Here is a 13422-nt window from a genome sequence, read left to right on the forward strand (position 1 = left end):
TGCGAAGGTATTCCCTAGTTACAGGTTTCATTGGGAGGGTCATCCCACCCTCTATAAAGGCTATCATTGGGATGATAACCTCTCCCTCTTTCCTAGAACCGGCCACGGCTTCTGCCGGGCAATACTTTAAACCCACATCGCCGGGAATGTGATACTTGGCTCTGAAGCCTTCCATTCCGGCGGCGGTATCAACTAGACACTTAAACCTACCCATTGGAAAGAAACGAAAGATTAAACTCTAAGAGGGAGAATGCTTATAGTGACAGCCGAGGACAAGGACCGAGGAGAAAAGGTTAAGAATAGAAAGAACAAAAACTTACAAAGTTGAAGATGTGCAAATTTCCACGGTTTTCTGCAGGTAAAGTATGATAGCTGATGTTTTGATGGGATTAACCCCTGGGGAATTAAATGAAGGCGCAGGTTCCCGAAGCGTCACGGCGTACGGAAAAGCAGCCTCGAAATTATATTTATCCCGCCCAAATTTTCGTGGAGTAACGAGGGCCGTTGGATGCCCATCTCGCCGTTGAACGTGGGGGACAAAGTGTAACCTGCAGTAATAAATACGCGCGTTTTCGAAAATAAAACCGCCAAGTGGCATCTTCTGGGACGCGAAACGATTTCCATACGTGCCATCACTCACAAAGTGTGTGGAGTGAGTTCTCGTCAGGTCAAAACCCTATTTTTTTCTCCTCGGACGACGAAAATTAGAGTTTTGAGGGGCTATTGTGGGGGGTAAAAAGACCCTGATGAGGATGTGGGCCTTTGGGCCGTGCTAAAGAAGGCCGACCTGCTTTTGGATTCCGAATTTGTTAGTACTACAGGTCGGCCCATACGCCGATGATCCGAGGGTCCAGCCGAGGGTGATTTTCCCCTCGGACGGACACTGGAGAACCAGGGACTTCATGGTAAAGGTTGGGGAATGACACGGCCAAGACCAATGGTTAAAAGGGGTGAACCCTTGAATGTCCTGGAAGCGCCGATGTTAGGGAAATACCAAAGGTAGAGGCTGCCACATCCGCATTAAAGACCCTGCACCTACCACACTGGCCGCATTAATGGGGAAGTGACACCTGAACAGTGGAGGGGAAACTTCTGGTTACTATTCAAAGGCACTTAGAAAAGAAATATCTAGGCTAAGGGGGAGTTAGGGCAACACGTGTACAAAGTATCAAAAAGAAGAGTATTTAAGGAGCAACCTAGAACAGAAAAGGGGACGGACTTTTTTGTAATCAAAAAGAAAAAGAAGAAAAGGGCAAGAGATAATATAAGAACAACTCTTGGCTTACGTCCGAGGAGGTTGATTTACAATATTCCTTGTTGTTTTCAGGTGTTAGTAATCTTTGACTTGTCAATTATTCCTTAGTCACTTCTAACCTGGGTTCCAAACCCACACTCTACAAATTCATATTGTTTAAGGCTCATTGGGCCTGAGCCCGTAACTGTTCTTGGGGCCAGGTGCAATTGTGCGCTTACAAGATCCGTCTCATATTTGATCCTCTTCATATATGATATAAAAGTTTCCCTCATATATATATATAGTCTTTTCTTTCTGCTGCCAGCCTGCCACTGGTATGTTACTCGAATGGTATTAAATTAAACATTTTGCGACACGAGTCAAAATTAATCAAAAAATATATATATATATATATTCGTACTCTCGGAAGAAAGTGAATTTTTAGCCATTCTTTTCTTATTGAGGCCAACTCGATATAATTTGAGACTTAAGAAAACAATTTTAAGTGAAGTCCTCTCTTTTTTTTTTTTTTTTTTTTTTAAGAATATAACCAGATATATCATTAATATTTTTCTTTAATTGTTTTTATGTCTTTCATAAAAAGTGTATGTGTGTGCGTGTGTGTGTGTGTGTGTATATATATATATATATATATTATGTTTGAACATCATTATAATTATGTTAACTGTTATGCGGCATTTTATTTTCTCCTTGTTAAATTTCTTGTTAATTGAAGAGATTTTCACCTAACGAATTTTTTTATTGCTATTATAAAACTTATCAAGAGATCCTTAGTGAGATTTACCTAATTTTTTAATTTTTTCTTTATATACCCACATCCATTTTTTATAATTAAAAAAAATCAAAAAATATTTACAAATAAGAAGACACTATCTATAACATAAAATTTTGATATGTTCAAAATAAACAAATTGTAAAGTGTATAACATTAGAGATTGATTTATCAAAAACACTATTAGCTTCACTTAACAATAGGACCTAATTGTTGAGATTTGTTGCCACTGAATTTTTGTTGAAATAATAAATTTAACAGTCAGAAAGAAAGTATCAGATACTTTATGATGAATATCACCATACACAATAAAATAATATAAATACTCATAAAGAAAGTATTAGTGGTTTTATTTTAACATTCAACACAATAATAGTAATATAAATAACACAATAAAATAATATTTCTATTACAATAAACAACAATCACCACCACCAACACAATAAAATAATATAACTTTTAAGAGTATCAGCATTGGTGGTGCCAAAAATTTAGCAATTTGGCACCACAAATAATTATTTTATTTCTGTCACTACCTCATTTTACAAAACACCCAACATCAGTGGGTGGTGGTGCTAAAAATTTAGGAATTTGGCACCAAAAAAATTACTTTATTTATTTTACCATCTCATTTTACAAAATACCAAACATTAGTGATTTTATTTTAGTATTCAATACAATAAAATAATATAAACAACTCAACAAAATAGTATAACTACTACAATAAACAACCACCACCACCACCAAGACAATAAAATAATATATCTTTTAATACAATTTTTTTTTTTTTTACCATCTTAGCTATAGTGCACATACATCTTTGGTTTTACATTGTAGCTCAACAACAAAAAAATATGGCTTTTGCTCCACTAATGCATTAGTCTTTTGTTCCACTTTTGTTATATTTCGTTGCTAAATTTAGCATTTTACCTATTTGTCTCCACTAATACTAATACTCTAATAATTTTTTTTTTACCATCTTAGCTAGAGTGCATAGTTATCTTTAGTTGTGCACTGTAGCTCAACAGCCAAATTTTTTAGCTTTCCTTCCACCATTGTAGCATGTTTTTTAGTATTGGTGGTGCTAAAAAGTCAAGCAATATGACTTTTTAGCACCACCAATGCTAATGCTCTAAGTAGCTATATTAGTATTGTACTATAGCATGAGACAATTATTTTAGTAACCTAGCGGAAGAGCCAACCTTGTTTGATGGTAATGGTGTAAAAAAACTCAAATTTAGTAACTTTCATCTCTTCATTATTAATAATACTACAAGTATTGGTAAAAGGAACTTTATAAATTATAACTCAACTAATGAATTTATCAAATTTCTCCCCTGCTTATAACTATAGAATTTATCTACCTAAAAAAATATCTTGAGGTAAGCAAAACCTCAAAGCTTTTATACAAAGCGAAAGAAGAGAAACAAACATGAGGTCTTCTCAAAGCCTAAGAAACAAAGAAAGTTGGTAGATTTCATTAAGATATTTGCTATGTCAAACTCTCCTAATCGACAAGTGAGAGACAGGGTTTAAAGCCAGGTTCTCCTCATGAAAATTGGATAGTGTCACTACATCTCAAAACTCTTGCCATGCTTTGCAAAACTTCTAGAAAATTGTTAGGCAATGGAAATTTTTTTGTTGAATCTCACAAACTCAGAATACTCTTGCACTTTTAGACTCAAATATATGAGTTTTGAGGGAGAGAGTGCGAAGATAGATGCTATAGTAATCTATTTTTACTTTTTACAACTAGAAACGAAGGAGAAAACTTATCGGGAATGATTTGATGGTTAATGTGGATGATGCCGCTACATATTATCCAAGAGATTCTATAAAAGTCTTTATTGTTGCTATCCGAAGAGCATATACAAAAAGATGCTTAGCAAAAAAAAAAAGAGCATATACGAAAAGATGATAATCTTAGACCAAGACAACCTGAAGTCACGAGCTCAACTTTTAACTAATAATAATATAGTCAGATCGATCTCTACATGATACAATTTATTTGGTACTAGTGAGTAGTGATAGCTTTTTTTCAAGCTCCATATGCCCTGCAACAAATTATCTCTAACCATTATTATCTCTAACCACCAAAAAAAAAAAAAACAAAAATCCACTGCCTGAAAAAATGAGACTGAAATCTAGGAGATTGTCAATTTATGAGAATCTACATCTTGAAAATGGTTTAGAATGTGAAAAATATCAAAATTGAATTTATGCATGCTATTGGAAACTATTTTGCATTTGAGGTTTCTCCAATTCTCACCAAACTTGAGTTAAGCCCAACCAATCTGTTTCCAAAATCAAGCAATTTCGATGGGTATAAGAATCTGGTAGAGCCATATAAGCTAACTATTTGGAGGTTTTATCAGGAGCTGGTGGAGCCTTCTCAACTGATTTCGCAGTGCTTGCCGACTCTTCAGTTTCCACAAGCTTGCGTAGTCTCTCTTGAAGCACTCGTACTCTATCCTCAGTCTTACGAAGCTTTCTCCATCTGTATGCACCCCAGAGGGCAAAACCACCATAAACAACAATATAGGAACCCCACACATAAGGGTAAGTTTCTGCATTCTCCTTGATTTTGCGATATTGTTCTTCTACCATTCCTCTCAAGCCAACAGCTGTGGTACTTGTGACCTGCTGATCATCTTCTCCTTTTTGTTCGGTTGCCATTCTGTTTTAAATCCTTCACAAATCTTTGGCAGACTGACAAACAGTGAAAAGCACAGAAGGAACAGGCCCTGCAAAAATTTCTTCCTTGAGAATTCAAAGAAAATAGATATATGTTCGTAGCCTTCTATAATATTACTTGAATGCAGTCACAATATCAGGACTAATACATAGATGTCCCATCTTTGATCAAAACCAGCTTGCCTAAACAACATCAAACCCAAATATTTCTCAAAACCAGTCAACATACATAATTTATCCATATACACACCATGATCCTCAATGAATACAATCTGACAAGTTCACATCAAGAATGAAGTAACAATGACAATCTATTTTTTGTCCTTGCATCCTTTTCTAAGCATACAGAATAATCAAAATTTTTGAAATAAGCCAACTCTATGGAATTTATTTTAACAAAAAAAAAGCAACACTTCTCAAAACAACAAGGGTCCAACCCCAAAGTTAGTATCTTTCATATGGGATGGCGATGGGATGGGGACAGATCATGGGTGGCCCAACCCCACCCTGCAGGGAAATTATCCTGCCCCAAACCTGTCCGGCTGCCATGCAGGTTGGGGCAACCTGCCCTGCCACGTCCCCGACCTGCAGGGACAGATTCAGGATTTTAAGCTAACAGGGACTAGAGTAAAAAAAAAAAAAAAAAACTCCAAATAGGCATCCATATAGTATTAAAAAATTATAAAATACTCAAAATCGTTATTTCTAAATACATTAAGATGCAATCATTTACCAACAAAGACAAAAACAAAATAATGTTTTTTTCAATACTAGGCTGGTTAGGAATTTTTTTGTTGAAGTTAGAACAATCATAGTGGTGGTGCTAAAAATTTTAGCTTTTAGCACCTCAAAATACTACTTTATCTATTTTACCACCTCACTTTCCAATATCAAATGTTTTATTTTTTTATCACTTCATCTAAAATAATGTAAACAAATCATTAAAATAATAGAGAGAATTTGAATTTTTTAATTGAAGGAAGAGATATAATCTCAATAAAATATTGTATTTTATTTTTAACAACTTGCTACAGTCAACTGATATTCATACCAATTTATTGTAATTACAAAAAATTTAGCTTTAGTTTTTCAATAACACATGATTTTTTGGTGGTAAAATATATATATATATATTTTGCTAAAATACAATCACTGTTGTGAATGTTTTCATTATTTTTGTTAAGTTTTTAGATTAGATAATTGTTATTTGGATGAGACTAGTTAAGCTTATTGAGAAGGGAGACTGAAGATTTTGGAAGAGCCCAAACAACAAAACTTAAACATATAATAACTATAAAAAAATCTTCAAAATTAATATAAAAAAATTGGACCCAGGGGGGTGGCCCGGGCCCCCTTGGGCCCCCACCTGGGTCCGTCCCTGCCAAACTGCAAGATCCGCCTCGTGCTAAAGGTACATAATTTCTATTCAATAACACCTAATAAATTGATAGTCAATAACACATTAAATATTTACCAACTCAATGTTACCAATACATAATAAAATACACAATGCCCACGTCTTTAAGAATCATTTAAGTCACAATACTCTTAAATAAGTCATGATATGCTAAATTAGTAAGCAATACTACTAGCCATAGATGTGAAACAGACATGAAAACCAATTCTTTTTTTATGATCTCCAAAATTATATAAAAAAAAATATTAAAAAAATTTAAAAAAAAGCACTGCAGCATAAGGTTTGATGCAGGGGAATATGATGGGCTGTAAGAGGAAATAGAATTAAATGGGATGTGAATTGCTTAGACAAATTGATAGGTGGTTAGGCATCTACAAAGAAGACAAAGTTCTCAAAGAAAAGCTCTCAAGGCTTATTTTCATTCACATATCAATACTTATTTATAAAGTGCTTACATTCTGGTACTTAATACTAGTTTTTTGGCATTGGCAACCTCCTAGATGATTGACAAGTGTATAAATTTTATAGGCCAATGCTTAAACAATCATCTAACTAACTTACTAATTAGTTACAAGAGGGTTAGGGTGGCCGCTGACTTAGCTACTGGTTTTGTGTCAAGTCTGCAAATGTAAAACAGCCTCTTGAAATGACCGCACAAGCTTGTGTCACTGTTGGATGATATGTTTGTGCCTAATGCAAGTTCAGGGCATGTGAACACTCCGTTTGATGGAGCAAAGTTTGTGTACGTGGTGGAACCTGCATCTATATATCCTTTTTCATGACATGGAACCTCACCAAGGCAGGGCCCAAAAGGCCTTGGGGAGTAAACCACAGATACATGACCCCACCTACCTGCAAAAACTGTGTTTCGGGTAATCCAGGGGTGCCTACAGATAAAGAATGCAGTTGAACCCCATTAATTGGCTACTGCATGCCTCATCTCAATTTTGGCAGCGTCACAGTTTCTTCCAGAGCCAGAATTTATGGTTGTAGAGGATTGGTTAAGTATGATGCTAAAGTAGTCAAAACTAAAATGCAAAGTCTGGTTGAGATCAAATACAGCATATGAGAATGAATCAGCAACATATAGCTCCTCTTGAAACAGCAAAGCCCAAAATTTTGAAAGCCAAAAATTATCTCAAAACAACAAAGCCAAATGTCACGTAATAATTGAGTTAGCCTCTTATAGATCCTCTTGAAATCAAATACAGCAGAAGATAATGAATATACCCATTTCAGTAATATATAGTATCAATAAAAAAAGTATGCAGACATCAATGAATTTAACTTAGAGGCATGGGGAAAAAGAACCATCCATTTCACCAGAATGAAAAAAAAAAACCCATACATCACAAACAACCAGGGTTCAACCATTAATCAAATGAAACAAGATCTGATTCTTAGAAAAAGACAGAGGCACTTACTTTGAGAGAGGGGTGGGCAGAGTGAGAAAGGGCTGGGTAGTGGCTGTGAGAGTGTGCTGTGCAAAATGGGACATAAGGTAGAAAGAGGAGAATGAAAGAAAGGAAAGCCTAAGGGTAATTTTGAAATTCTGAAAAATATATGGGTATTTTAGTAAATACATTCGGAACAGAGCAACTAAAATCTGTTCACACCCCAGTGGTTGGGGTAAATATTTCACCCTTTGGAGCTGGTAAAATCCGTGTGAGGCAGGGTGGGGGTGAAAATGCCACCTCTGTGCCTCCCACTTTTTTATTTATTATTATTTGATAGTTGGAAGAGAGGGGATTTGTACCCTTGACATCTTTGCTGGAAACACCAGGAAGTTCCAGATGAGCTACGAGGCTCTTGACCTTCCACTTAAACTAAGCAAAAAGAGAGGAGACTAATATCCTAAACTTAGATGAGTACATGGCCCTATGCACCATGAAAGCTACCTGTGCCACTCTCTACAAAGTGCCACTGTATAATTGAACACATCCACAGGGAGCTCCTGTATACACAAACTCAATTTTTTCAATATAATTATTATTATTTAAAAAATAAAAAAATAAAAAAACCCACACCAATATCAAGTTGGTGGAGGACTGAAAGTAAAGCAAAAACTTTCTTGTAAAAGCAGGTATTCAGGCATCAGCAATAGCAATAACTTCTTGTGTATGTGAGGAAAAAGAAAGTTAGCCATTAAAAAAAAAAAAATCAGACTACTGTGATGAAGTGCTTATGTCATTGTGATTTCAAAATTACTGTAGGATCTGTTGGAGCCTGCAACAACTAAAATCACAAGCTTAGAGTTAAATGTTGTGCCCTTGAGCAGCATTTAACTCAAGAAACATAATTAATTGCCTAAAATTAGTATATAGATTATACACAATCAGTCAAAATCAGGCATCTCAAGCAATAGCAGGGATGCTATATTGACTGCCTAAATTTATTATCTTATCCATTTTTTAGATAAGTAATCATATATTGGTATCTTATCCATGTTACACTAAACGAATCAAATTAGATATATGAGCATCAACAGCGGAAAGGGCATATGCCAAATCTAAGTTGATTTTAGCATTCAGCCCCAATAAACCCCCCACATTGAGACTTGTAAAAAAAACAGTACTGTAAAAAAAAACAGACTGTAGCAGTATTGTAAAAAAAAAAAAAAAACAATATTTTATTCGGTTCTCACTCTCACCGGTCACACTCTCATCTCGTCTCTTCTTCTTTTTTTCTTTTTTTCTTTTTTCAGTTCACTCATCCAAACCCATCAACCACCACGTCTGATGCAAGCCACGAATAAATCACAGGGGCAATCACAGTGACCAAACCCACCAATAAATCACAAACCAAACCACGAAGCAAGCAACAAACCAAACCCAGATCGGAACCACCAACCACCACCACCCTGACCCAAATTGGAACCACAACCCAACAAAAACTAACCCATGAAACCCACGAATTTAGAACAAACACCGTGACCCACTCCCAACAAACCCAATCAACAAACGCCCCCCCCCCCCCCCCAAAAAAATCCAAGACCAGCGACAAAAGCCAAATGCGAAAGAGGGAGATAAAGAGAACTCACCGCCGCCGTGCTGCCGCTGCCTTGGACCTGATCTGGTCGGGCTGATGGGTTCACAATGAGCCGACGGTTTTCAGGTGGATGTGCTCTGTGATTTGGGAGTGAGCTGATACGGAGGTTCTTTTGTTTTGAGTTTTGCTCTGTGTGTTGTAAGAACTAAAATAGAATATTTAAATAAAATGGAAAAAAAAAAAAATTTTGGGATGTTGGGTGTGTTGTAAAATGGTATGATATAATTGATAACAATAATTCAAAGAACCCAATACAACGTATTTCTCATAGCTTTGTTTGGTTGAACAGAATATCAACACTGAAAACCCAGATTTTGTTTGAAGAGAAAAAACCAAAAAAAGAAAAGATTGAAGTGAATTTTAGCCAAAGTACTAATGTGGAATCAAATGGGGTTTTTTTGGGTTATCTAATTTTCCTTTCGTGGAACAAAAGAAATGAAGGATTACCTGCTGAAATACCAAGTTACAGAGAGAGAGAAGGTGGTGTCTTCTCTTCTACACAGAGAGACAGAGCGTGCATAAACCCTAAAACAGAGAGGGCTTAGTAATCTCGGGTACTTGGATCCGAAACCCGTAGGGTTTTTAATGCCCAGTCCAGATTTAAAACTTCTCTTTTTTGTTGGGCCATACATAGCCTGGGCTTTTCTAACGCAAATTTCCCAGTTTTACTATTGTTAATGACAGGATTTTTTTTTTTTTGTGAGAAATAAGAAGCAGCTATTTCATTATTGAAAGCAAATTCAGTCAAAGTCGGCTAAAGTTACAGAAAGTAGGTGCAAAGGAATATCCTCCATCTACACTGATAAATCACTAACATGTTTAACACGCCTAGATAGTTTACTGTGAGTTACAAAGTTGCACGAGGAAAGAGAGACATCTTCACAACGGAAAGCTTTATGCACTGTTTCAAAATCACCTTCCAAGATTATTGAACAGAAATCACATTCACTAGCAAATCGAAGAGCTAGAACAATTGCAAAACATTCCATGGTGTCAACCGAAGATGAGAGTGTTACCTTGTAAATGACAGGAACATGGTTGGGGAAATGCCTACCTATCCTACTATATTTTCTTGTTTTATTTTTTGAGAAACACCTGTCCTATGAGATTTGATGTAATTTTTTTGTTACATTTTTTTAATATTTTTTATTTCTATCCATTTTACCTAATAAACATATGCAAAATAATATACTTGTAATATTAATTATTTAAATTTATGCTGTTTTCAAGTTATTGGAATTTTAATTACTTTTTTTCAAACAAGATTTCAGTTAACATCACTCTATTTTATGTGAAAATCGAAACATGATTTTTCACACTTAAAATCGTGCTAAAATACGTTTTTTAAAAAGATTCTAAATCACCAAATATTTTTATATAATTTTACTATAAATAATATTATTTTACAAATTTTGGCCTCTATAAATATAAACAGGTTAAATGACACCATTCTCTCCAAGAAAAAAGAAGTCAAATGGCACCAATGCTTTTATAATGAATAGAAACAATAACTAGAGCTAGTAACTATACAATGGATTTCCCTCTTTTTTTTAAAAAAAAAAATTATACAAAGGATTGTTATCCAATAAATATTGTAAATATTTATCCCATTGTTTACTACGTAAAAGCATTCACATTCCGAAATGCAAAATAAAATAAAAAATTTACAACATCAAAAAGCTAATTTATCTATTTTGTATAATCACTTTTTCAATACACACTATATCTCTTTTTTTATTTTGTAATTCAGCACATTAAAGTAATACTACTTTTTTTCTATAATAATAAAAATAATAATAATAATAATACTTTATACACAATCTAACAAGTAACCACAAAAGGAAAAAAAAATTGCAGCCAACCCAAACCTACGGCTTACACAGTAGAGGAGAGAGTTAATAAAAGGAAATTAAAAACTTTTACTATTGCTAAAGTGAACATGCATGTTAGTAAAATATTTTTTTTCACCGAAGAGTCCTTGATGATCCGACTTGTGAGGCCTGTGGAGTAGCAGCTGAATCTAGTGGGTATTTTTTCTGGGCTGTGATAAGGCTAGTGAGATTTGGAAGCTTTCGGGTATTCCTTTTGATACTCGGGGCACACTTCCAGGATTTAAAAGACTTATTGTGGCATATTATGTTTGTCCAGTGGGTTCCCCCGAAGCCACCATGGTATAAGATAATGTTGACACAGCTATTTTTTCATCTCTCGAATCCTCAGGAATGGGGGCAGTCATTCGAGATTCTGAAGGCAGGTTGGAGGCAGCGCTTAGCAAAAATTTTCATCGTCCATTTGTTCCTCTAGAAGCGGAAGCAAAGGCCATAAGCAAAGGCCATGGAAGATGGTGTTCAATTCGACCCTCCTGCCACTGTGGCCAACATTATAATGGGAATTCAACAGAAACTACGAGAATTTAGAACGGTCCAGCTATGTCATGTGAAGTGCCAAGATAACCGACTGTCCGGGGCGGTCTTTGCGCGTAGTCACGTGTCTTCCACTGGAGGTGTGACTCTGCTAGACCTGAATTTGTTTTGAGGAGTTCAATTCGGAACTCGTCATTGGGCCGCATAGACCAATGGCTTCCGGTGTATTTTTAAGCTTAGAAAATAGATAAAGCTCAAAGTCTTAAAATCATGATAATGGTTGAAATAATAAATAATAAATTTAATTGAATAGTTTTAATTAAATGATTAGTTAAACATCATTATTATGTTTATTAAGTGATGTCCAACATTAGAAAGTAATTAATTAAGTGTCATATGTCCAGTAATGGGATGAGTCCAAAATAGTCCAGTTGCAATTCATCATTCATGTTCAATATAATAAGGTATGTCTAGCAATGGTTTATGTTCAAATGATGTATGTCAAATAGTTCATATCTAGTTGTGGTTCATGTCCAAAGAATATATATCCAACAGTAGTTTATGTTCGAATAACATATATCCAGCAGTGGTTCATGTCCAAATAATATATGTCAAGCGGTAGTTCATGTCCAAATAATATATGTCTATCGGTAGTTCATGTCCAAGTGATATATGTCCAACGGTGGTTTAGTTCAATTTATTAATATATATATATATGTTCATTAATGAAGTATTAGTGAGATAATGTTTTATTAAATAGTGAGATGATATTAAAGTAACTTGCATCCAGCGGCACAATAATAATGAGTTAACATATACTTAATAATGTAATTTCAAAGATGGAGAAAACTTTGACTTATCTTTTATGTTTCTGACTCCAGCCATATAGCATCACTTTTTCTTTATATGATTTGTGGATCTAGCCGTATAGCATTACTTGATGTGGTTTATGGCTCCAGCCTTATAGTGTTAGTGAGCTGATAACATTCTAACAGCATAATAATATGAGTACAGCAGTATAATGATAATGAATTAAAATATACTCAATAGTATAATTTTTGAGATAAAAATATAATGACTTATCTTCATAATTTGTGGCTCCAACTGTATAACATCAATGGACTTATAACATTTAGCAGCATGATAAAATGAGTCTAGCGATACAATATGATATTATGAGTCCCTTCATGATGACTTTATGATTGAAAGGGAAAAATGGGTGCAATTGGAGTGAGAGAGAGAATATGTCCAGCCGTGTGCATAGGTTGGTTAAGTTTATCCCCTTTATCATGCACTTAAATGATTTTCCTCATGTAATATTCTTTTAATTTTTAATCAAATATGAGTGATATTGTCTTCCATGAGAAGGGCTTTTAATATTATAAGTTTGTGCCTTTCATAGAAAGGACTTTTTAGCATTATGATTAAATGCCTTCCATGAGAAGGGTTTTATAACATGTTTTTGGAAGAGGGTTTGATATCTTTTAGGATGTACGAAGATGATAAGAAATATACATGATTTGTGAGATATGGTGTTTGTAAGATATATTAGAAATATATGTGGGAAGTATGTATGAATAGTTTGTGAGGAATGTATTTGTAAAATATATGGAAGTATGAGATAGATAATATGAAAGAAAGATTTTGTAAGAGAGATGGAGAAGTATGGAAATGTTTAGAGATATGACAGCAAAATAAATAAAGTTTTAGAATATTGAGGATGAGAGAGAAAGAATATGATAGGTAGTGGTGTTGTGTAATAGGTGTGTTATAATAGTGGTATCTAAGAAGAGAGATTTTGTAAGAGAAATGGAGAAGTACGAAAATGTGTATATGGCAGCAAAATGAATGAAGTTTTAGAATAAAGAGGTGA

General features: G+C 34.7%; 1 protein-coding gene across 3 annotated transcripts; it reads right to left on the bottom strand.

The window, feature by feature from the left end:
• Nucleotides 1-3952: 3952 nt before the first annotated feature.
• On the bottom strand, nucleotides 3953-9767 carry LOC142630204 (uncharacterized). Of its 3 annotated transcripts, XM_075804166.1 has the most exons (4): nucleotides 9634-9767; nucleotides 9179-9315; nucleotides 8037-8092; nucleotides 3953-4771 (listed from the first exon to the last, which is right to left on the bottom strand). In XM_075804166.1, the coding sequence occupies exon 4, from the start codon at nucleotides 4701-4703 to the stop codon at nucleotides 4383-4385; it is 321 nt and encodes a 106-aa protein (XP_075660281.1). In that variant the 5' UTR covers nucleotides 4704-4771; nucleotides 8037-8092; nucleotides 9179-9315; nucleotides 9634-9767; the 3' UTR covers nucleotides 3953-4382. The 3 variants fall into 3 exon arrangements, with proteins under 3 accessions (XP_075660281.1, XP_075660280.1, XP_075660282.1); XM_075804165.1 differs by lacking the exon at nucleotides 8037-8092; XM_075804167.1 differs by lacking the exons at nucleotides 8037-8092; nucleotides 9179-9315; nucleotides 9634-9767 and adding an exon at nucleotides 7563-8009.
• Nucleotides 9768-13422: the final 3655 nt, after the last annotated feature.

Source organism: Castanea sativa, chromosome 4 (assembly GCF_040712315.1).
Source record: "Castanea sativa cultivar Marrone di Chiusa Pesio chromosome 4, ASM4071231v1".
NCBI classification, from domain to species: domain Eukaryota; kingdom Viridiplantae; phylum Streptophyta; class Magnoliopsida; order Fagales; family Fagaceae; genus Castanea; species Castanea sativa.